The sequence below is a fragment of the Phlebotomus argentipes genome, unplaced genomic scaffold (assembly GCF_947086385.1).
Source record: "Phlebotomus argentipes unplaced genomic scaffold, Phlebotomus argentipes genome assembly contig_15, whole genome shotgun sequence".
NCBI lineage: Eukaryota > Metazoa > Arthropoda > Insecta > Diptera > Psychodidae > Phlebotomus > Phlebotomus argentipes.
Genome location: NW_026776181.1, coordinates 7761855 through 7787518, shown reverse-complemented (window position 1 = coordinate 7787518; position 25664 = coordinate 7761855). Strand labels below are relative to the sequence as shown.

Sequence of the window (25664 nt, the reverse complement as noted above, 5' to 3'; positions counted from 1 at the left end):
TGTGTGCGATAAGAGAATCGGAAGGATTACGCAATGATAGATCTTTACTTCCCATTTGTAAAACTGTCCATCACTTTCTGCCTGAACACCCTCTCAGGAGATAAGATGTAAATCAGACAATTCTGTCGCCCTTTCTGGGGCACTATTGATGTATCACTTCCAGTTCTGCGTGATGAACCGCCCCGTCAGGCAGTTGAAAAGGGGGGTAATTTATGTACACCCATTCTGTCCTTGATCGTGTCTGCGACGGATATTGTCAACACACGAAGACCCGGAGCAGACAATCTTCTTGTCACCGCACCATCAAAATTGCACAGAATGGAAGTGCCATTCTTTGCTCATCTCCCAAAAGGATTGAATATCCGACCGTGTTTCAATTTGAATATCGCCCGAGATTGCTGGCATAGAAGGATTGAATTTCAGCGGTGAATAGGCGAAAGACGGCGGCGATGGGAATTGAGTCGGCAATTTCGATTGTAGTATACAAATTACATAAATTTCCTCACTGAATATTTAAACAAGACTACATCCTCGGGAGAGAAGGTGAAGAGAAAAATGATGGTGTCAATTTAAAGCCACAGCACATCATGAATATTTAATCGTCAGTGGGAAAAGGCTTTTTTGGCGCGGAGTGAGAAAAGTTAGTTAAATGAATTTTCTGGCTGGCAAGACGCGAGGCGCACGGACAATTGCGACGAGAATGAGGAAGGACATGGAGGAGCTTTTCGGGTGGGGCGGGGATAAAGTTTTAACGATGATGGATGGGTTTGGAGGATAAACAGTGGCCTGCGTTATAAAATAATAGCGCGTCTTCGGGGGAACATAAAAATAATCTCATTAAAGGATGATGGATAGTGAAGTGAGTGTATTATAGGAGCGCATTTAACTAAATTGGGTCATGGGCATCTCACGACGAATCTCGTGCGTCTCTTAGGCGCGCTGCTGTGCGATATAAAAGTGTTTGTTTTCATTAGAGCTTCTCTATGGCACTTTTTCCCATCCTTTCCCAACTTATAGTCTCAGAGAGAAAGAGGAGAACACTTGAGCCCATTAGCGAGAGTGAAGGCGAAGCTGTTGAGAATAAAAGTTGCACGAGACGGGCGTCTTCCTCGCCCAAGAACTCCTCTGGCGAGGAGGAGATTTTGCAAATTGCCCAGAGTGTCTTACTCACCCACTCGCACATCGTAAACCACCCATTGATTTCGCTCTTTTTTTAGTAGATCAATTTGCCATAATAACATGCGATGAATTTTTGCCCACTTGAGGTGGCTTGTAAATTAATTTGTTGCGCCAATGAAGGACAAAAAAGAGTCTTTGATTGTTTGATAAAAATGAGTTTAAAATGGAAAACACACTCTGTGACGTACCTTTTAAAATAAAAATCGTGAAGGCCGCCCAGTGACGATGGGAAGTGGAGCGAAATGGAATTGACTTGTGTGCGATGGAAAATGGGCACAAATTCACACACGAAACGCTTTACCGGAGTCCAAGGAGAAAAATTTCTAATGCAAACTTCCTGTGCGTCCTGCTTTTTTCGCCATAGCACGCCAGGAAAAACACGGCGGAAAGAGTGTGCGTTCATTGTTGGGAAAAATGTGCTTATAATGATAGGTTGGTGAGTGAAAAGAAGAGCACTTTGAGTGGCCTAATTAGACGAAGGATTTCTTGGATGGGCCACAAAAAACAGCCCAAGATCACCGAGCAAGACAAATAAATGGCAAAGAGGTGTATTTTTACGTTACTTTATCGTTAGGAGTGAAATGGTTCTGGGTAAGAAAAAATTAAATACGCCTCCCAATGTGCTTTATTTTTTATCGGTGGCAGAAGAAAAGGTGCACACTGTTAGAAATGGGCATGAATGGGATGAAATAATTACTGTAATGGCATGATTTGTCAAACTATGTATTTAACAGCATGAAATATTGGCAGCTCATTTAGCAAGATCAAGATTTGAAGGCATTTATTAATTTCAGCACTTTTTCTCTCAAACAGAATTTATCCCACGATTTCTAACAGTGTACAAATAAGCGGTAATATATTGGGTGAATTTTACGGCAACTCCAGTTCCTTACTGTCTTATGAACTGTTTTTTCTTCCCTCTGCCGTCCATTTGTGTACTGGAGGGTGAATTTAATTTCCTTTTTCCTCTTCTTAATGAGTCCACACACGATTCACAATTTATTGAGTCAGTTATGAGGCGTGCAATATTGAATGGAAAAGGGGTTTGAGATTCTCCCTGTGCTTCTCAGGGGTTCTTCTCACTTGGCAAGAAGCTCCTTCCGCTGTGCGCGCGAGGGTCGAGTTCTTGAGCATACCATCCTCACCTCATGGCGAAAATGCACAGCCAGAGGTGCGAGGATGAAATTTATTCATAGCGCGGAAATGTCATGTGATGACCTCACATTCGAAGATTGTAATAAATGTGCTCACTCACCGTGATTTTTTGGGCCAGAAAAACAGTCTCGAACGGGGTTTCTTTGCAAATCACAACAGCTATCCCGGAATAAATATCATAGTGCGAGAGTGCCAAATGAGAGCACATTAATTCTGCGCGCGGTGGAAATGTACAAGAAAATGGCTTTAGAGATAGCCAGCAAACAATTGTATACAATTACTAACCCAAATGCTTCTGTCCGCGCAAAATTGATAAACTTTGGATGTATTGACTTCATTTCTGGGCCATCGCAATTAAACATATCATTAACAATTTAATTTCTGGCCATTTGCTCAGGTGTGAGGAAAAAAAGAGAAAAGTACACACACAATTTTTTTTCGTATGGTGCGGGAAATGGAATATTATCAAATAAATAAATTTTGTATTTCACACCGGAGAGTCTATAAAACATTTCACTTCACCTCTGGCGCAGTGCCAAAAAGTCCAGGTTTTCTACATTGGTGAAACATGCGAAATGTTTGGGGGATTTTGCTGAGATAATTAATGGGCATTTTGCTATGTTTTCTGTTTCTTCTCACTCACTTGGCCACTAAAATTTTTTAATTATTTGTCGAGCAGATCAGTTAGAAATTGCCTCGAAACACCGCAGTGTGATTTCTAAAATTAAATTTTCATTGCCCGGATTTAACAGTGAAAATTTGCATGATGACGAAGGTAGTTGAACTTGAAAAGTGGGAGTTCTTCTTACACACATTAAGCATACTCCAGAATCTGAGAGATGCACTAGATTGTGAGATGAAGAAATAGTTTTACATCTGTTTTGCTTATTTTAACCACTCGAATACAATGCCAATTGACCTGTTTTTTCGGACTGAGCCACAGCCACAAGAGCACATGAGATAAATCCAGGTCAAATGTGTTGCGAAAGGCAACAAAAAGTGAAAACTATTATATCTTTTTTCCAATTATTATTGTTTGCAGTTGCCATTTCCTATCCAATTGGATGGGGCTAATTGGAAGTGCCAGCCGCTGCGAGAAGGGGCCAGAAGGTGGCCCAGACCCGGTGTGGTATCAATGTTAATTGTCAGGGGGATTAAAGGTGGATGCAGTGCTCCAAGTGTCCCCGAATTGCTTGCAAAAGATATAATGCAATGTGTGGAGAGAGTGTGGTATTAAGCAGTCTCCATGCCATGTGTCCCATCTTGCTGGCCTTTCTTCCTCATTGTGGCTAATAAAAGGGTAAAAGTGCGCTTGGGACATTTAAATTGATACACGTTGACAATGTTCCGTGCATGCTCCGTAATTGTCCGATGCGTGTTGCAGTTTTCATGGCCTTAAAACAGGTGCAAATGCATGTTAATAATTTAATAAGGTGGCACGAGTGAGATAAGCTAATGAGTGTGAGGGGTAATTGATAACTGTCTAGTGGTTGCTCTCCAAATTAAAAGCAATTACTATGCTTAAGGGTGGCTAACTCCTGACCGAAGCGTGCCTCCGCCTTTGAGTATGTCAGCAGAAGCATATAAAATGCTCTTTACGACCCGCAACCGCCTTTTTTCTCGTTTCTTCCATGGGAATAATTACGCATTTTTTTCGGCATTTCAATGGGGAGATGAGTGGCAAATAGAAATAATTGGGGTGATGGGCATAAAAACAAGTTATAAATTGTTAAATCTCAATGAGTTTTTCTAATGGCGAGAGATCAGTGAGTGTGCCAAATGACTATCACTCGAGGAAAATGATGTGTGATTGAGGGAATTGTTTCATGGGCGTCATGAGAAATTCAACTGAACTCGGCAGAGTGCTCGAAAAGTGTGAATAATGAGGTAAATCACAGGAAAAATTCCAAAGGTTCCCGCCTACATTTGTGCTCCGCCCACTCTTGCAATCGCTGCTTTAAATTAGACTGCATTCAAACGATCTATCAGAGATAGGGATATTGAGTGAACTACAAACGATTTCTGCGCTACTCTGTTCAATAAATCGCCAGAGCGAGTTTGATCAATGACTAACAATGCAATATACCTTTAATTCTTCGCTCCCAATGAGTGTCCATTGAGGCGGACGAGGAACAATGATTGGATCAATTGTGTGAATGTGTACCGAATGACCCATGCAATATCGCGCACTTTCGATGCTGATTTTTAATTTGTTGTGTTCACTTTATTAGTTCAGAGGGCATTATGGCATATCTCTTTCAATTTTCAACACAATTCACACCATTTGGTCGGATTACATGGATTTTCCTCCTCTCGCGGTGGAAGCAATAAGAGAGTTTTGTGAATCTCCTCTCCCTCTTCTTCCCTCTCCCCGAAACGCACCACCCAGCAAATACATATAGGCTATTCTCTCTCCCTCCTGCCAATGTATTTGGTATGTTTATTCAATTGCCGGGTGCTTTCACACACGAGACACTCTGGTTCTCTCCTGACATGGCTCGAACCGCGTAATAATTCCGGTCCGTCCGGGTGTATTTTATTTTCAATTTTAGTTCGCCTTGGGTGTTTCTGACGTGCAGACATAAAGTAGCGGCGCGCAGCTCGAGAAACGCACGAAGCGAAAATATCAAATATTCGAGATCGTGTGATGGTGATTTTGCCAATATATCCCCTGCCAATCCAGTGATTGTGTTATTCTATTTGGCACATGAAAACATGTGGATGGAGTGATTTAAGATGCAAGAGAGACCATTGGCAGTGCCGCTTATCACGGAGGCAGTGTCTTTTCGGGCCATTCTCACAGCCCCGCGAGCCTTCCCAATTGACATCAATTAATTGTGCAAATGGCTAAATGTGCAACAGACGTTACATAAAAATGCTGCCGCGTCTAATGAGTGTGACTCACTGGTGTTCGATCAAATGGTGATCATTATGGTGAGGTGAAAGAGACACGCTTGATATTTGATTGACACGAATATCTGTGCCACAATAGGGACATAATTGGCCCGCCAAGTGATCCCAGAGAGCGCAATTGCCACCCTCGCAAAAATCCAACCCAAAAGCGCGCCGTGCAATGTATCAGCGATTTACATAATCCCATATAGTGTGGTGACCTTCTCCGCGCTGTGTTTATTCTACAATGCCAATTTTGCGTGCTTGATCTTTTTTTTCGTTCGGTGCTCGCCAAACACCGCACTGATTATATCGTCAAAAGTTCTGAGTGGAAGTACTCTTCGCGCACAAAACACTTTGTATAAATGAGGTGCTGAAAAAAAGTCCACTTGAAGTTCATATTTTTCAATGGCACTCCATCGAGGGGTGAAAATCACGTGAGTGACTTGGAGAGTCAATTATCCCGCCAGCCTCGACGATTGCACGTGACTCGGCCAGGATGAAATACCTCAGCGGAGGACACAGGGAGTCCTACACCCTTGTTGCGAGAAAGAGGTACGCAGAGGAATTCCCAGGTGTCGAACAATTTGCCATCTCGTCCACATTAATCATCATACTCATCGTCTGGTGGGCTCGAGAGGTGTCGCACGTTGCAGGGAAATTGCGCAATATTTCATGAAAAATTCCTCCCGCCCGTACTAAATTGCCACGATATTGCTTGATGGGTCTCACGAGAGACAATTCTGATGCTACCACTCCTACACGCAGCCGTAATTTATCGTTTCAATGACTTGCTGGCTATAATGCTTATCAAAATCATGTTCTTCTACGCTAAGAGATTCTCTCAATAAAAGTGAATTTATTGGATGGGGAAAACAATTTGGAGATTGGAGTGAAATGGGAGGATAATGCTCGTCAATTTATCAACACCTAGACTTCACCCATGAATGACTGCATCGTCTCGGTCAGGAAGTAATTCTGAGGACACATTTTGTGCTTATCGAAGTCTTTTTCTTTAGGGTTTCCAAATAGTTTCCCTGTTCTTGGTGAGAAATTCAGGCAAATCTCTTTATATGTCGGTCAGTATTTATTGAAGATCTTCTAATTTGACGAATAACAATCATCTGAAATTTTACAATTGAAACAGTTTTGAACCGGTAATCAGGGCAAATATTTTATTTATTTGTTTTCATATGAAAATGTAATTTTTGAATGAAGTTAGAGGGAAAAAATCATAAAAAATGTAGTGTTAGAAAGCTGAAAATTTGTGTAAATTTCAAGAGAGGTAAATGATAAAATCCCTCTGAATAGGTAAGACTGAAGCTGGAAAATGGTGATTAAATCAAGTCAGGTTCTGATAAATGAGTTCAATTGGATCAATTGACTATTTAGAGATAAATTGATTGAATTTGATACAGGGAATTCCCAATATGTAATCTAGACAATCAAAACATCTCTTCCCATTCTCGGCATTCTCGCGTGTTCTTGCAAAGAGGCGAGCGAAAACAATAAGACCATCTTCCAATTACACATCATCTAATCTCCCATCATTTATCAATATAGGGAGATAAGGGCAAAAAAGGGCCGCTCTTGCCCCCCCAGCTTTATCGCAATGTGTGAACATAACAATGAGGACTGATTTGATTGTGAATTAGTGGCAATGAAATCAACGCCAAATCGCACAATAAACAGCACATTGAAAGGCGAATTGTGCGATAATCATGATGAATTTGCCTTTAGCTGACTCAGGCCGGGAGGAAGACGTCCAGGGGGGCGCTCACATGCTTCAATGTGGCACAATATTTCGCTCGGCGGGAGCAATGACTTGGGTAAGGAGAGGGATTTTGATGTGTGATATTGTGGAAGGTTCACTCGTAGTCAATTGCTTTTCGTCGTTTCACGTGCAAAAAGAGGGAACGAAGACGTGGTGTAGAGGAGAAGGATTTTACCTGGAATGCGCTGTTCCCTGTCTCTACCTCTTTTCATCACTCTCATCGCCATTGAGACTCGTCGCGGCCTGAGCGGCTGTGCCACGAGAATGGGGGGTCGCGGATGATAAATTCAGGCGATGATTGCGGGCGAGAGACTTGCGAAATAGGCGAGGATTAGAACAATATGGTGCCAGGGTGTCGCATTAAAAAAAAAGTGGTACAAATTGATACAATCACTTTAGCGACTTTAGTCGACGCGCGCGATGATGTTAGAGTGAAAATATACAAATGATTTTCGCGATAATTCCCAACTTCCTCCCGCCATGGACTTGATAACATCTCACTCGATCCAGTGCTGAATGAAATGTTTAATAAACTTATGAATGCACATCGGGTGGAAAATTACTCTCTTGAGCTCCACAGCTTGCGGGCCCACAAGAGATTTTTCAATGGACGTGTGTTGTTTCTGCTTATTGAGAATATGTTTGATTAAAATATCGCCTGTTTTGCTGTGTAGTTTTTTCACTTCATGCACCATATATATGTTTTATGATGATGGAATGAGTGCTGCATATGAGACAATTAATAATCTTTACTATTAATAAAATGTTACAACTTGTCGGTGCGCAACACGTTTTATATATTCCCACCCACACTAGAATTTTCTTCTTGCTCTATCGTTTTCATATAAATTAAATTGTTGCTCTTGCGAGACGATCAGTTTTGTCGTCTTTGGTGTGTTGTTGCGCCTGGAGACAGCATGAGATGCGAGGTGAATCAATACAGTGAGAAAAATCAATATTACTCGGCAAATAACGCATTTGAGAATTTCCATATGGTTAAACAGTGTTAATTAAGTGGAGAAGTAATATATGAATTTCGCATTGAATCATCGCGTGGATTTTGCCATGTGTGACTTCTCCATTGCTCAACGAATGGGACACACTGTGGCTCTTCCTTGACAGTCAATTGGCGGCCTGTAAAATCAGTGAAGCCGAGAAGCCCTTAGAAGAAGTGCTTATTACCTAATTTTTCACGTTAATTTGAGGCGATAATTAGATTCCGCAGAAAGAAATGCTTGCGTTTTACTTGTCAATTGCTTTCCGAAGCGGAAATTTGGCACACACCCGTGATTAATTACAGCCTCCAGTGAAAGAAAGACAATTAAAGCCTCATTATCGCCACGATAGGATTTTCTCCGACTGCTTTCCCGGTGTGCACAACAGAAGACGTTAATCAATTGCAAGGGGTTCTCTCCTTGGGTCGTTGATCCTTGTTTGCCGATACCCAAGGCACAAAATCTTCATTCGTGTTCACTCAGCGGAATAAAGTACTTTGTATTGTTCATCAACTTGTTCACGACATCCTTAAATACAACCCTTTTTTCTCACAAGGTAAAGGGGTGACTTTTCCATGTCCCTTCGCGAGGCGCGCGAGAAAGTTGGACAAGGAAAATGCCGCACAATCATTAATAATTCCACCAAATATGCACTGGTTGCTGGATGCTGGAACAAAAAAGAGACCGGTTGGATTTTTCGGTTTCACCGGAGACGCCGAGGAACGGGTTTGAGTGAGAGGAAAAGTGGCTTATGTGTGAGAATTTCTCGCTAATCCCTCGGCCAGAGGCATTTCTTCGGGGCGCCGCGCAAAATATGACACTTTTTGTTTCAATTCCACGCCGAATCGCGTCTGGTCGTCAACCTTCCCGTGACCTGGTGCACTGGAAATGTGAATCGGCTGAAGATTGAGCAGGGTACCTGAGAAAGTCAGTTGAAATGATAGAAATACGAGCCGCCTTTTGTCCAGATTGATAATTCTTGGTCAGTTTAACCCTTTCAGGATGAGTTAACGAAACTTATCACTTGTCGACTGGACGAAGTTTCGGTGTTATCGGTGAAATCCGATGCCTTTCGGTTTTTATTCATGTTTGTCACTGTTTAAGAACAAATTTTGGATTGAAAAGAAATCTTTGGGTCATCGTTCAAGGGTAAGAAGGATGATCTTGTGCTTTTGTTCTCCTTTGCAGTGCAAATGGGCCTCCGGGAAAGTAGATCAGGAGGTTCAGTTGAATAAATTACACTCAAATTAACCCCTTCTCGCGTGCACCTCGAAATGGCTCATGGCGTGAAAGATAATCTGCTTCACTCCCGGGTGAGATGGCACAAAGATGTGAGAGAGATATTCCGGAATGACCAGTTTTTTTCCCTCGCACTGCAAAAATTGGGCATAGATTAAGAGGAGTATGGGAAGCGTGAATTTAGTGCAACATCGAACATTCGTGCAAGCTGTGGTGAATTTTCCAACCCATTTCCATTCCACACACACATTCTGTATGGCAATTTGTGAACAACAGGTTGAATGGTGTTGCGTTTTGTTGCAAACCGCGCTGCGGCCGCCTTGTCGATCTAATGCCATTTCTCATTTCTCGCCAACAGACGTCAACACATGGCAGGATGTGCAACGAGTACGAATTCAACGGCAAATGTCGCCACTGCGATAAGCACGAGTCACGCGACCATAAAATCCCCTGGGCAGAATCCTGACCGCCTCTATGGTGCCACGCAAGATCTCTTCGAGATCCTCGAGCGAGTGCAGAACTCGCGCCTCGACGATCAGCGCTGTGTCCTGCCACCCTACTTCTCCCAGGTGAGTTTCTATCAAGCTGATGTGTCTCCATTGAGATGTTTTTCTCTGGAACTCGCTGTTTTATTGATTTTTTTTATGGCTGGGAAGAGTTGAAATTATCCAGCTTGTACGACTTTAGTTTAAAGTCGCACAGTTCCATGTGAATATTATATTATCGGGACACGGCAGAGCGGGTAATGCAACAGCATTATTATATTTCATGATTGATGAAACTTTCCTCAAAACACAATCCATCAATCGTCTGGTAATTTCCCTCCGGATCTCACCTCTTGACAAACCACAATTCCCCGTCTCTTCTTTGTCCCTCGTGACCTACTTTTCCGCCAATAGGGAAATGAATGCACTTCCGAATGACGTATAACTTAATTTCGCATCATGAGATTATCCTCTAGCAGTCCTCTGTTTACCTTTCATTCAGACAAATAATCACGCTATCAGTCCGGACTGGCGTGGAATTTAGCGCTTGACTGGAGAATGCAGTGCATAGAATTTGTCATGAATGTATATAAAAAAAGAGCCTCTTCGGGCAGCTGCATTTTTTCCATCCACGAATTCCTCTCTCCCTCTTTCCGGGCTGTCCTGGGTGCGAATTTCACGCGAGGGGTGCTCATCTTAAGGGGTTTGTTTCCGTGAAAGCATATTGGGTGGATTGTCAATTGATGATTGAGTAATAATTGTCTCCAATGCACCATAAAAATGCCTTCTGCGGCCCAATGGAAAAGGTCCCCTTCCGCATTTTATTTGCTCTCGCTCTTTTAATCTTCCTTCCATGCTCAATTATGTTTGGCTTCCGCGTGTCTGTTTCTGCCTCTTCTCTCTTTCTCCTAAATGAGGATGACGAATGACACGTGCCGTTTGCTCTTCCTCTCTTCCCGCAGGCTTTATCAGTTTACCGGGAATGACGGTATTTGTTCACTGGCGTGATCTTATCGCATTTGAGCGATTCACAGTGGAAAATGTCTTATTTGATCTGTGACCTAGAGGGTGGATTTTTTTGCTGAAGGTAACAATTAATTCCTACCTTCGAAGTCCGTCTGAATGGCTGGAATACGTTGATGAAACGCAGTGTTTCATGCGTGTTTGCCGTGTGTTTCGGCAGTATAACAGCTTAGCCGAGACACACTGAGGCACACGCGAAGCTTTCGAACTGCACGGCAATCAATGTTCCATCTCTTTGATTTTGACCATACAAGAATGCTCCGCGGTGTGTTTGTGTTTCATTAATAGATTTTCGCAGCTTTTTTCATTTCACACTCAATTATCGCGGAAATTAATAGGAAAATTTCACTGCAAATTGTTCCAGCAAATTGCTGTTAACATACTGAACGTTGCTCTTCTGGGCGAAAAAAAACACACAAATCGATTTAACGAAATTACAAATCGCATATGGATGGGAAATAATTGGAAAAAAGCAATATTCCGTCGCAGGGAAAATGAAAACGTGCGCTTTTCCAGCGCACAGACGCAGAGTTTTTAGGTAGGTGTGCACTATTTGTTGGCAATTTTCTGCATGGAGAGCCATCTAATGAGCTGGCGTGGCTGATTTGATTGAATAAAATTAACGCCGCGCGCCAATAAAGTCAATTGGTGTGCTACGCGGCGTATATGGCCGCTTTAATAGCTGCCTGTATTTTTAATTTGGCTGATTGCTGGCCTGAGAAAAGCAGGCGAGAGGGAGGCCCACCATGTTAATGTGTCACACCTCAGGTTTACCTTGAATATCTGACGCTCTCGAGCACTATCGTTTGATATATTTGCTCCTCGGCTAATGAAACCAATTCGTTTTTGCACACTTGTGTGCATGGACGATGTGAGTCAAAATGTTGAAAAGTGCCGAGGGAGGAAAATGAATAAAATATCGGGCTTTACTGCTCGGTGTCGTGTGGTGTGAGGTTGTAAAAAAGAGGGACATTACACTTTACTTTATTATTATTAAATGTTTTGTGGGGTATTTGCAATGGAGATGTTTCCAATTGGCAGTTAAATGAGAGAACATTTGTTTCAGAGTCTCTAATTGGGCATTTTCACGATGTGTCCCATTTGAAATGCGAGTTCAAAGTCTTGATTTCCATATTGAAGAGTTCAAAATACTTTGGCGGAAAATATTTTCAAAGACTATAGATGTAAATTGTAAGAAATAAAAGATATCTCAGTGTGATTTTTACATTTGAATATTTAATTTTTTAATTTTACTGTTTTCTCGCCCATAATTTGCATTCGACAGAGTGCTAATTATTCTACTTTTCCGTACACAGGTTTTTTTTCTCTCCAATATTGTGTACAGGAAATTTGGCAAATGCGTAGAAACAAAACGTTGTAACATATTTCAATACATATTTCCTACCTAATTTGCCAATTAAGGAGCAATTACAACATTTTTTCCGCCTGAATTGCATTCCGATTGAGACAGAGCGTCTGTCGAAAATTAAATTTTACTTTCTTCCTCTACAATTTGAATATGTTTTTTTTCCTGTGCAACTTCGCACCAAATTTTATGGTTCGACGTGCCAAATACACACCCCAACAATGACCCGTGAGGTCTTCCTTCTGAGTCTCTTTAATTGATATGAATGAATCAGTATGAATATGAAGTGCGTGACAAATTCGTCAAAGAGGCGAAATTGCACATTGAGTTTTGAGGCATGAAGCGGAGAGTGTGCATGTGTGCGAGGCTGTCTTTTGGATGAAAAATGAACTCGTCGCGTGTTGCGGCCGCCTTGCATGCGGCGGCCGGCGCACGAGCTCCGGACTTTGCTATGGAATCGGGCATGAAGTCGTCGTCATTCTGTGTGAAACCATCGTGGAGTCATGAGGTGTATTTCTGTCGCTCCAGCCAAGGCGGTGCGGTTTTGAGTGTGAGTCAGTGAGGCTGGTTTTTTTGGACACACAAGACTCGCCGAGCCTTCCTTGAAAGTGAGCGAGACAGAGAGAAGAGAAAAAAGAAAAGCGCAAATCTCTCCCGCAATCAACTTATTATATCACAGTGATTTCGTGTGAGCAGCAGTGAAAATATAGTTTTAAGCCTTTTTTTCTCTCTCTCTCTCTGGACTTTATTAAAACCTTAAAGAGCAAATCACGCAATTTCGCTGCCGTGGAGTTTCTCAAATGTGTGTGATTTTTAGTGGAAATTGACTAAAAGGCATCTAATTGCACGTACACATTTTTACTGATTAAATTATATTCGCCAATTAGCGTGGCTGCATTCGAGTGAATTCGCTGTGTGCAGATTATAAATGAAATCATAGACATTTCAAGACCTCGCATGGACCGAGAGTGAGGTGGATTGCAAGAGAGGCATTACTGGTGGATGAGATTGTGAAAATTTTATGTGTGCAGGAATTTCACTCTGGAAATTTAATGCTGCGCTCTCTCGAGATGCTTTGAGTATGATTTGAAATTATTGTAGACATTTTGTGGATTCCACGAGCTTGAGAGAGAAATTTCTTTTTCAACAAAACCCATCCCAACATTTTCGGTTAGTGTGTCAAGACAGATGATTGAAATTTAAAGCAACGCGCGATGGCAAAGAGACATTTCACCTGAGAGCGAGAGACTCTAGCTCATGGTCTATTGCTTGGGAGATTTTCTCATTAGGTGCGTGCTGTGCGTTGATTTCATAACATATCTCCTCTGAGTTGGAGAGTGTGTGTGCTTTTTCGGGGATTGGCAGCGCGAAGAACAGAAAAAAGACCCCAGAGAGTTGGGAAACAGCGACTGACAGAGATAGATTAGATGAGAAGTTGTGTGGACTTGCGGTGGTTATTCAACAAATCAGATTAAGAGCCAGTGTGTGATATAAGTGGAGATGAGGTCCTAAGCTGGATGCCTGATCTCAACTATCCTGGACTAGACAAGGTGGCCCTGCAAACTGACACTGTCGAGCGCCGTTGGGTGCGTCAAGCCGTGATGGGTGTTCTCAGGTGGCGAGATTTGCCCGGATCCCGGAATTCCGTGGGCTCCCGGACATCGATTGAGGTAAAAAAATAAAATGAAGAAGCAACAAAGAGTGCAAACGATGAGTCTCACTATGTAGGTAGTGAAATTTTCCAATGAAAGTCTAAATTACTTCCACAATGGCGCCTCTTTCACTCTTGTGCAAACACAACATCACTGCTAATGGATAAAAATGAGAAGGCTTGTGTGCATGGGCTTTTCGAGAGAAAGGTGAAAATCCATTGCACGAAAAGTCTTCATCAATATAATTTATAATTGCGGAATATATTTTTAACCTTGCTGGGTGAAATTATCATCTTCCAATCTGCTGTTGTGGCATCAGCACCAGCTTCTGCTTGATAAATCCAACCACACGGACTGCTCAGGGTTTCGTGTGGAGTTCACATGTTTTTCGGCTGAAAATTGGGGCTGAACAGTGATTTTGTTTTTCAAATCAGCCACTTATGGCACGAGCATTCTATCTTGGCTCTGCGCTGATCAAATAAATCACCATAATTTGGCGATGAGCGCGCCTCCAATCTCAACACTTTCACGCCATAAGACAAGCGTTGAATTTGCAAACTTATCAAAATAACCTAGAAATGCATGATGAATCAGACTTGAAAGTGTGAAAGTAATCGAGTTAAATATCATCAATCGATGGCAAATGAGAGATATGCGTGATTGGCTGTGTGAGGGTTAAAGTGGCCAAATAAGAGAAGTATCAATTTTGGAGACAGTTTTGGAGGCGCTAAGTCAATATCAATCAATCAACCACTCCCAGTCTTGGCCAGTCTGTGTGTATGTTAATACATTCTCCGATGGCTTGCGTTGAGGAAAATGTGCAAGAATATTCAGTGTAATTCATTAATCGCCAGCGAGTCTCACAAATGACTTATAAAACGTCTCGGGCTCGCAGGGAAAGGAGTCAATAAACTCTGTTGGTGAGGCGCGGAAAAGCGGGAAGAGGCGAGAGGGAATATGAATAAAACTTCTTTGGTTGGGGCCTTCAACTCTCGAGCATATCTTTCAGCAATGGGATTTCGCTTGGGTGCGAAGGGGGGATTTTTTTTCTGCTTCTAAATTCTCTCAGCCCATGCGATCAATGGGTGAAGAAACAAGCATATGAGAAAAGAAGTTTAACAAAATATTTTCATTGACATTTTTCTTGTGTGTATATTCTTCAGCCGTCAATTGTTTACTCTCAATGAAAAATAACAGTTTGTGAAGATGTGAATAAGTGTATGGAAAAATCCTCGGGTGTAATTTATGCACTCAACAACACTGGGTATTCATGTTTAGATCGGCAAGAAGTCGAAGGAAAAAATTCCCTCAGCAAAACACACCGTATTTTTTGCGCTCCTTGACAATTGTTAATCTCTGCAGATCGCGCAGAATAAGTGGCGTTTGGCAAAAGAGACAGACAACACAGGCGAAGGGAATGAGAATTAAGCATATTTCCTATTGTTCCTCGAGCCCATGGAAAAATGGCTGGGCTAAATGAAAAGAAGCGGTGTGTTTTCTTCTCACGATGTTTTACTCTGTGTGTAGTTTTCCGTCTCCGCGCGCCTCGTCTTATGGGAGTAAATATGCTACAATAAGAGAGCATAGAAGATAATTAAATGATGTGTCTTTTGCACTGAAGCGCGTTAAAATTTGTGATTCCACTCAGCAGACAGCCAAAGAGAGATCTCTTGCCTTTCAGTTACTTGCAATTTTCTTTGTCTTCACACTCACAAAATCTCCACTGAGCAATCTCGAGTGGAAGATCTTCGATGGCTTGTTGTTTTTCTTTTTCCTCCTTCGCCATGGCACCATGGATTGTGTTATTGTGCTTCATGTACACTTTTATTGTACTTTTCATAGTGTTACTTATGAATGATTCTCGCCTGCACCTCCCATTTTCCATAAACTAACACGTGGGACCTCTGTCGCACTCGCCTTATGTATATTTCTGAGGAGCAGAGTTGGCGATGACATAGACTGAGGATTCGGCATGGCTGAATTTGTGAATCTAAGAGATGCTCGGATTAGGATGCTCATTGAGAGATGTGTGAGAAGAACCGTGAAACAACGCACAATTGAATCCGTTAGGAAAATACTCTAAAATTTCAAATGTTTTGGCTGAACTTGAAGCTCGCGTTCCAGTTTTACTAATGACAAATTACAGTGAATACCAATGGCTTTCCGAAAAGCTCCACATCTTTTATTTCACTTGGTCACTGCATTCGAAATTGGAATCTCCCATTTGTGTATTAGATAAAATGTGTCTTTTCCAGCGCTATCGGGACATCTCAACTCTGGACTGTGTGAAACGGCATCGCACTCTGCTCGTATTCTGTATGAATAAAATTGAATGTTCGCGAGAGATGACAAAATTATTCACATGAGCACGATTCTCAAGTCTTTTTTTTATATCATCTCTTCTTCAGTGTTTTCGGGGAGCATGTGAAGGCAAATGTGCGGTTGAAACAGTTAAAATTTGGCTTCACCGTTTTTTGGCAGCATTTTTCACACTCTCATGAATTTTAGTGGAAAACTGATTCTCTCGAGAGATTTCTTCTCGCGCCTGGCATAGAGAGAGACTGCTTGAATCATTTAGCAGTGTGTTGGTTGGGAAGTGATTTTGCAATTAAGTGGTAAATGGGCCAGTTCATACAGTGTTTTACTGCTGCTTTTTTCCTCTCCTTTCTCACCTTGAACGGTGGATAGCGTCGATGGTGTGTTTCCATTGAAAATCAATACTACATATATGTGGTGTGTTTTTATCAGGAGGTAGAACTTGCAGCTTACCTGCTCGGGAATGGCATTAAGGAGGTTTCCCTCGGCTCTGGGGGAGGTCATTTAACGATTGGAGCCACACAAACCCTCGCAATGTGGCATTAGTTGGGGCCGATGTCATTGATTTTCTCCACATGGCTTATTCTCACTCGTAACATACTTTAGCGTTGACTTTTCTACCTATTTTATTATCAATTGTGTTGTGCCTCTTGAGCGTTGTTGTCGTGAAGCGCCAAGAGAGTCGCTGGGGAAGAAGGAAAAAGGCGCAATTAAACTGTGTGTTGTCTCTTCAGCACCATTTTCAAATGTCAGGAAGTCGAAGAAAAGTCACTCGACAAGTTTTATATTTGCAGAAAGAAATTAACAATATTGTGTGTTGCACAATAAAGATATTAATGGCTGCGGCGCAGCCCAAGTGTCCCACTTTTAGCAATAAAGTCTAGGCTCCACATGAGCAACACAACATATACATGAATGTATGCTGTCAATGGAATTGCATAACTGTCTTGTGATCTTCTCTCGACTCAATTCAATCAAGCCACTTCTTGCAGAGCGTCTCCATTCCGTGCTCAATTGCTTCCTCATTTTCTGCGTTCCTTTTGCCCGCTGAAGAATGTCCCAAAGGGCGTCCTCGAGTTCAAGAGCACTTTCATTTTCACGTTTTTCTCGCCCTTCTGCGTTTGAGGGTTGTAATTAATTCAAATATGGTTTCATGACTTAAAGCGCGGAATTACAGCAGAAAACCGTGATGCTAATTTAATAATCAGCAATTTGATTTAATATATTGATCTAATATGACAAATTGATTTATCACTGTCTTGCCAGATTTGGGCGAGGGGTGCGTGCAAAAGTGATAAAGCACCACTTCCGCGAAATAAGATATTAAAAAGCTCCTCACGCGGCTTAAAGTGCTGCTTTACTTCCCTTTCCGGGGCATTTTTCTGCACTCTTAACCACACGGGGTCGCGATGGGGTGGCAAGTCAGCCCAGCGATCAATAAATTCAGCCATCTGGGGTGGGGAAAATATATAAAAAGCCATAGAATTTCAATCATTCTCTCTATATCTTCCCCATCTACCACAGGCGCTGTGAGCGTTGCCTTTAAAAATGGGTTGAAGGTTTCTAATAGAGAACCGACATTGATATTTAACGTCTTCATTTTATTGCTTATGGAAGAAGACTGCATGTGAAATTTGAAAGAGATAAATATCTTACTTCTTGATTAAATTGCTCGATGCTATTTATAAAATTCCGATAAATATTGTGATAGTTGTGATGTGTTGAAATTAATTCAATTTGTTTAAAATGCATATGACTTTGAAACTAGAAAAGAAGTAGAAATTAAAACTGAAAATTATCTTTTAATATTCATTGAAATAAATTATTCATTGCTAACTTCGTCACTGGCTCGCTTGGATATAGTCCGCGTGAGGCAGAACTGTAATCGATGAAATTGTGGTGAAAGACAATTCCATTTCTTGCTCAAATCACAATCCACAAATCACTTGGAGAGGCAATTTATAGACCTTTTGTTGTCGCTCCTCGTGAGTGACAGAGAAGAATTTTCAATCGCTGAATAATGGACAAACTCACTGTGAGCATTTACAATAACTCACCGTGCTTGGCAACGAGCAAAATCGCAGCTCAATTGGCGCTCCTCACCTACACAATGTTCTTTGTCGCTGGGCGAGAGATGTGAAAAGGTGGCAAAAAAGATGGTGTTTATCGAAAATTAGGAGGAAATGAGTGGAAAAATTCAAGCAAATTGCCATGTTTTTCCCCTGGAATGTTCATCTCGTATAACTGAAGAATGGTACAAGTTTAGTGAACGTGTAATGGAAATTGCAAGTGTGCGGAGAGTGAGAGAGAGTTTTTGCATTTGGGTATTCTGTGAAAACGGTGTTTTGGAACGTTAAGAAATGAGAGGTTTTGAGCTGTGCAATTTCCTTCATCTCTTTTTCATATCACGTCCTCAATGTTCTTCTGACGATATTCAATCTCTCTCTCGCCCTCCTTGGGCCCCCTTTGCTGCTCATGAGGCGCCCATTGTGATTGAATATTGAGTGCCACGAGAGAAGAGCGGCCGTGATTCATAATTTACTTGCTGGCTCTACTCGTTTTTTTTCTCCATCTTCTCCTATACTTGGTGGTGTATTATTATTATTTTCAGCGCAAACGTGAATTTATGTTGACTGTATACGACGATGATCACACCTTTATGACTTTTAGACTCAAGCAACACCTCGTCTTTCTCTGCTTCATTGAAATTACATATATCGCCACATGGCCGCTTTTCGATGCAAGAATAACACCCAACGAGACGCTGAAATGGGATGTTTTGCCATCTGGGAAATTGATGGATTTTATTGGAAAAGTTCTTCCATCCACAAAACTACCAGTGGCTGGACTTGGAAATTCTCGCAACAGGCTGATTTGTGGATTGTGCCCAAGATTGTGCCGAAAATTATGGGTGCAAACTCATGCTGTAATATTTGAGTGCCTCAACTTTTTCCCCATGCGAGATGTATCTAAATGGCTCTTGGAGGTGTTTAACGTGTCTAAATATAAATTCTCGATTATACATCTCACAGTTTTTGGTGTCTCAATTCCCAAGACGAAAAGGGTTTGGCGCACTCCAGACTATATCAGTGGGAAGATTGAGATAGTGCGACACTCGGAGTATGATAGTTTGAAAAATTCAAAGAACAATAACTAATTCACCTCAACTCCGTGAGATTATCGTGATATGGACGAAGAATGTTTTCTCCGCGCTCTGGAGAATTTATATTTACCTTCTGATTCCCATTCTTATCCCGACTGATCTTTTGCTGGAAATACTGCGGTGTTCGTTGTAACAAATTGCTGATGGGGGGAATATTTGTTTAAAAATTCAGTGAAACTTTCCCAATATTTCTATTCCCTCGAAGCTGTTTGTAGGTTCTCTTTACTTTTTTTTTAATTAAAATCCCTCATGTATGAAATTTATACCTTTTTTAATTGCATTTTGCATTACATAAGTGTGTTGCAAAATCATTCTATATGATGTCGCGAGAGGTGAAAGAATTAATTTCCACTCAATTGATTATTCAATGTTCTCATATTTTCGCATCATTAATTAATCAGTGTGCTTTTCGTGTGAATAATCCCACTTTTCCCGATGGCGAAGAAATCATGGCTGAAGAGAGGCTTTGAGTGGCTGAGGAAATGGGCTGTAATGATGGGTAAATAAAGGGTTTTTTTTTGGCTTTGGTTGGGAGGGTGAAAATGGTGTGACAGTGAGCAGCGAAAATAGATAAAATTCGCGTGTTATTTCACAAAATAGTTTGAATAATAAATGACACGCCACTTAGCAATGTTGTTGAGGGTGGCGCGGAGACACTGTCGTAAATAATTTCCCCAGGAATGTGTGAGTGTGAAAGTCAAGGGAGAAATCTTGGGGTGTATCGATCCCATGGCTTTAGGTGGGAATTCAATAAAACAGCTTGATGATGGTGGATTTTGATTAAGTCATGTCGAAGGTCAGATAGTTTCACACGCACTTTTGCCATGTTTCGCTCCAATTCATGGTCATCAGCCGCACAGACTCGACAAATGTTACAATAGCATTCCTTCCATACCTGTGCCCTCCTCCGCTTTGCAGATTGCTTCGCAGAATTGAATAATAATGGCACATAGAGTATCAATTACACAATATGCCCACGCCACGCCATGCGAATAAAGTGGTGGATCTAATGCTGAAATTTAATTAAAAGCTTTATTAGGATTGCAGTCGCCAAAGAATGGAGCTTCTTGAGGCGAGCGAACTCAAATTGAATCGACGTTTAGTGTGTAAATTTGAAATCTTATCTCATCTTTACACATTAATTCATATCTCAGAATTGCGAAAATAAGTTTCAACAGCGGATTGTAGAGAAAGCAAAGCACTGTTTTTTTCAAATCCTTTGTCGTCTCTCAGATAATAAATGAGGCCATGAACTTTCAGTCAGTTTGAATTGACTTAATTTAGATTTTGGGTACTCTTAGAATTCTGAAAAAAAAATACAAGAATATATTTCTTCTTGATATTCACAAGTGTTCAGCATTGTGAGAAAAACAGTCTCTGCAGACTTTCAGCCACGTCTCTTCGCTCGGGTGGAAAACAAGAGTTTCTGTTCTCTGTATGGCACTTTTGCAGATATTTTTCTGACAAATATACCGAGTTTTGGATTAAACAATGTGTTCCTTTATCACACATCGGAGACTTTGATATGCGAAAGTAAACAATTACAGCGACTGTGAATGTGTCTCTTTACCATATCACTGGAGTTGAATGCAAATATAATCGTCCAACAGATGTATTTACACTTTTTTCTGTCTACCACTCGACATTTTTTTCTATTTTTCCTCCGCTGCCATTCTACTCATAGTATCTAAATTTTATCACCTGTATTTGTTCTTCGTATATGGGCACGGCGAGAGCATTTGGGGGTGGGAAATTGTGTCTGGTGGGATCAAATAGTCACCATATGGTGTGCGCTGCAGGGCAAATATTTCCCTCGCCCTGTTATGATATCAATTTTGCAAAATGATGCCTCACATTATCTGTGGAAATTTCAGTATTTCAAACATTTTTATCGTGCACTTAAAGCGATGGGCTCAACTACACCTTGTCTAGTGTGGTTTGCTGAGTACTCCACCCGCCTTTTGAACAATGAAATGACAAATTTCCTGAGAATTCTCCACTCTTTTCTCTCTTTCTCTGCAGAATAAAATTGTCTGCGGCAATTTAAAATTCCCATCAGATTGTCTTATGGTCTCCCCAAATGAGGAGTCACGGTGATATTTTTCTGTTTTTTCAAGCACGAAGTTCGAGAATTTTGTAATTAGAACCGCGACGAGGAAAAAAAAAACACAGCAAATGCTGAAAATGCTTTGCGTGTCAACGTGTACAAGAATAATGATCTTAACTCTTTTTCGCTGGGTGTTTTGTTGCCTTAGCATTACGTTTTCCAATTCGCTTCTGAGTGCAACGGAGCGAACTTCCGGAGACTTTCTGGAGGCGATATTGAGGGTAAATTTGTCAGAATTTTCCTCATTGTGTACTTGTTCTTTTATTGCCTCCCTTTTGCCATCCACTTTCGTGTTCTCTCTGTCTTTCCTCCTGTGGGAATTTTTTTGCCACTTCTCTGGATGTGTTCTGCATGAATTTCCATCATGATGCAGAAGAGTGTCTTCTTCCATTTTTCATGTTTTCAGGTACATCACACAGGTCGCCTCACAAGTTGTGGCATAGTTCGACGATGGATGAGCAAAGTGGTGTGGAAAAAGACATGCTGTGGAATTTTTTGAGCGCCCTGTTCAACTTCCAACGACTCATTTTTTGCCATATCCTGTGCGCCCGCCTTTGGTTTCTCTCTATCTCCCCCTCAAAAATCGCTGGCTCGTAACGATTTCATGGTGTGAGAAGACAGACAGGTGGTCACCGAGTAATTTTCATGCAGAATATCATGTCAGTTGTGTGGTGCCATAATCCGATTCTTTGTCTGCCTGGGAGAGAAAGGACTTTCTGCACTGCAGAAACTTCGCCTTGGAGGCACGTAATCGATATTAAAATCTCTTTTTCCTTCACGAGAGAGCGGAAGCCTCTTTTTTCGGGAGGAAGTTGTTGGCCGCTTGTTGGCCATGAGGGCAGCTGAGGAGATGAGCAAACTTCCTCATATACTGGTGGCTTTTTGGCTAATTAACTGATGTGTGTGTGTGTTGTTTCACTTGCAGACTTCCCGGGAGGAGCGAGTGCCCAACCCACACAGCTCGGCGGACAGCCAGAGCCTCCCCAGTCAACAGTCGAGCGGCTATCGCACCCTCCGGCACTCCCTGAGCACGTCCTCGAGCTCCACGCCGGCCTCGCCGCAGCTCCCGTCTCACCACCCCGTGCACACCTACCAGTCGCAGTCCAGCGTGTCCTCGCAGGCGTCCTCGGTGGCGCCGCCGCCCTCGCAGCGCCTCCTCGAGGACACGTTGGCCAAGGGAGCGCCCTACCCCATGATCGTCCTACCCGGCAGCGGCGGCTACTGGCTAGACGGCACTGACCATGAGTGCGCCTTCGACCAGCACGGAAATCCCGTCCTGGCGCACAATGCGTGGCGTGCCAAGTTCGAGACCGACGACACGGCCAAATGCTACAGGCGCTTCTTCATCGGCCGTGAGCACTCGAATCTCGTGGGCCACGATGAGGCTCTCGGCCCGGTGCTGATGAGCATCAAGGCGGAGAATGTGGCGAATCAGGAGCACGTGCGCATCCTGTTGCGACTGCAATCGGGCACTATGCACGAGATCATCCCCACGTCCTGCCTCATGCCCCACCCGTCGCCCATTCGCATGGCCAAGCTGCTCAACGAGCAGATCAACGTGGACAATCTGACGCCCATCCTCTGTCCCAAAGCCTCCACGTCCATTGCCAGCTACGACGAGCACGTGCTGGTCAGCAACTTCAAGTTCGGCGTGCTGTACCAGAGGCACGGCCAGACGGCCGAGGAGGAGCTCTTCGGGAACAACACGTCGTCACCGGCGTTCGAGGAGTTCCTGGACACTCTCGGGCAGAGGATTAAGCTCAGAGAGCACAAAGGTGAGAAATTGATAGAAGATGTTGCTAAGTTATTGAATTTTGTCCACCATAAGTGTAGTTGAGTGATAATTACATCCCCTGAAAGTATAATAAACTTACTGAATTACGTATTATTGGGAGATACTACTTGAATTTCTGTGTTGTTGTGAAAGTAGACTGGCCTTCAATGGGTTAATCAATACACCAGCAAGTTGATTTATCTAATCCCTCTACTTAATCCTCTCTTGAAGGCTACCGCGGCGGATTGGATATCCAGAACGGTCACACGGGCGACACAGCAGTTTACGAGGTGTTCAAGGACCGCGAGATAATGTTTCACGTGTCCACGCTTCTGCCCTTCACGGAGGGTGATCCGCAGCAGCTGCAGCGCAAGCGACACATCGGCAACGACATTGTGGCTATCGTGTTCCAAGAATCCAACACCCCCTTTTCGCCCGACATGATTGCCAGTCACTTCCTGCACGCGTTCATTGTGATCCAGCCGCTGGAGCCGAACACGCCCAACACGCGCTACAAGGTCTCCGTGACGGCACGCGACGATGTGCCCTTCTTCGGGCCTACACTGCCCAATCCGGCGGTGTTCCGGAAGGGGCCCGAGTTCACAGAGTTCCTGCTCACGAAGCTGATCAACGCCGAGAATGCCTGCTACAAGGCGGATAAGTTTGCCAAGCTGGAGCTGAGGACGCGTTCGTCACTGCTGCAGAATCTCGTGATGGAGTTGAGGGAGAAGACCAGGGATTTCCTGGGAATGGACATTTCGCCCTCATGTGGCAACATGAGTCCCTCGCCAGACACCTCCAAGTCTGACAGTGGGAATGCCGGCAGTCGCTTTATAGACACGGTGAAGAAGGCCCTCAACTCCAGGCTGAGGTCGCAGAGCGTGGACACGAGCACTGTGGACAAGGCTCAGGGTGTCCAGGCGGGATTTGGTACTGGGAAGAAGGCCAAAGACTCGGATAGCTCCACGGGAAGTGTAAGTTTCTGTCGGGAATGCATGGGAGATTGACAAATTTGTGACATTCCGTGTTGATTTGCAGATGACGAGGACTCTGTCCAAGTCCAATACGGGCTCTATTAAGAAGTCTCCTGAGGGGTCAATCGCCTCCTCACCGGACATCACCTCGCGAGGCCCCATCAACAACAATCACATCAGCAGCAACAACAACAGCGCTCAGGCGAACGGAAACGGGAATGGACCCGCCATGTCGGAGACCAGCGACGATTCCAGCCTCAACAGCGTCGACCTGGATCCAATGGGTGAGTCTCGGGATTGCCCAAATACATTGTCTGACTCGAGAGTCTCTTAAGACAAGTCTGAATCACTCTGGCTGGATGAATAATGAGGCACTGCCTTGAACTATCACGGCGTGTGAGAAGAGAGAGAACACGATTCGTCACAAAAGTTTATTAGACGAATGGCTTCATTGGAATTCCTGCTAATTCAAGTGAGGTGATTTGCGAGCGAGAACGTCATCTCGGGAAGAGTTACGAGGGTATAAGTCATGTAATGATGACATAGATTAGCGGAACAGCTGCTGAGTAGCGAAAATTGCATTGCCGCGGAGAAGAATAGGGTTTCACAGGAAATTGTATCAATTGTTGCTCCAATACAAGCATTCTCTTGGATTCCATCCAAACTGATTAGATTTCGCACAACAAATTCAATTTGCCATTCGAACGGCGCAGCATCGCAGAGTGCGATAAAGTGAATTTTCTTCGGGCATTGAGAGAAACTCCTGAAATCAATGTCGTTCTGCCTCAGCGGAGTTGCAAAGCGACTTGCACATGGAAGACATGAGTTTATTTGCATAGCCGAAGACCTTAAGTGTTTTTGCAGTAAATAATACTCATATTGATATGACAAATTATTTGTCGATTTCAAGCAGCGGAAAATCAGCAAAATGTCACGTTGGGTTAAATGAAGCCTTGGGATTAATAAAAGTTAAAGTTTAAAGGCTGAGTTCAAGCTCAATTTTCTTCCATAATCGTAATTGGCATGAAAAAACTTTACAAGGAACTTCTTTATTTCATTTATGCAATTATTAGAAAATTTAAGATGAAATATTGATTTGACTGTATTAAACAATTCCACAATTACTCACATAATTAGTGATTTCAAGACTGATGCGATGGGTTAATTTGTCCATGAAACACAAGAGAAATCAACGTTTCAAACATCCGAATTTATCTTCTTGTTGAAACACATTCGAAATTCCTCCGTTTGAAATACCAATGAAACACTAAAAGAAATCTCGTCTGTCTTTGCAGCCTTCCAGAACATCGACGGAGGAGCCACTTATATCGACAGCGACACAGGACTGGAGTCCATGTCCTCGGCAGAGGCCACCACGAAGGCGTGCTCACTGTGCCTGGACGGAGTGTCGCCCGGAAACCTGCTGGCCGGACCGGCAGAAGCCATGCAACAGGTGGAGAATCTGAGGCAAGAAGTGACTCGCCTCAAGTGCGATAAGCTTGATTTGTTGCGTCAGAATGTGGTGAGTAAAGCGCATTGTTCTGGACTGAATTGAGGGATTTTGACGATA

General features: G+C 42.8%; 1 protein-coding gene across 8 annotated transcripts in view; it reads left to right on the top strand.

Annotated features, from left to right (window-relative positions):
* The window catches only part of LOC132262886 (rap1 GTPase-activating protein 1), a 43496-nt gene that overhangs the window by 16588 nt on the left and 1244 nt on the right, over nt 1-25664 (top strand). For 3 of the 8 annotated variants that reach the window (XM_059762350.1, XM_059762351.1, XM_059762352.1), the window contains 5 exons: nt 9593-9803; nt 22272-23121; nt 23352-24094; nt 24159-24378; nt 25390-25616. In XM_059762350.1, coding sequence (XP_059618333.1) covers nt 9593-9803; nt 22272-23121; nt 23352-24094; nt 24159-24378; nt 25390-25616 — 2251 coding nt within the window. Of the gene's footprint in view, nt 1-5008; nt 5782-9396; nt 9519-9592; nt 9804-12596; nt 13779-22271; nt 23122-23351; nt 24095-24158; nt 24379-25389; nt 25617-25664 lie in introns of those variants that run through there. The other 5 variants (XM_059762353.1, XM_059762354.1, XM_059762355.1 and 2 more) reach the window with 5 other exon arrangements.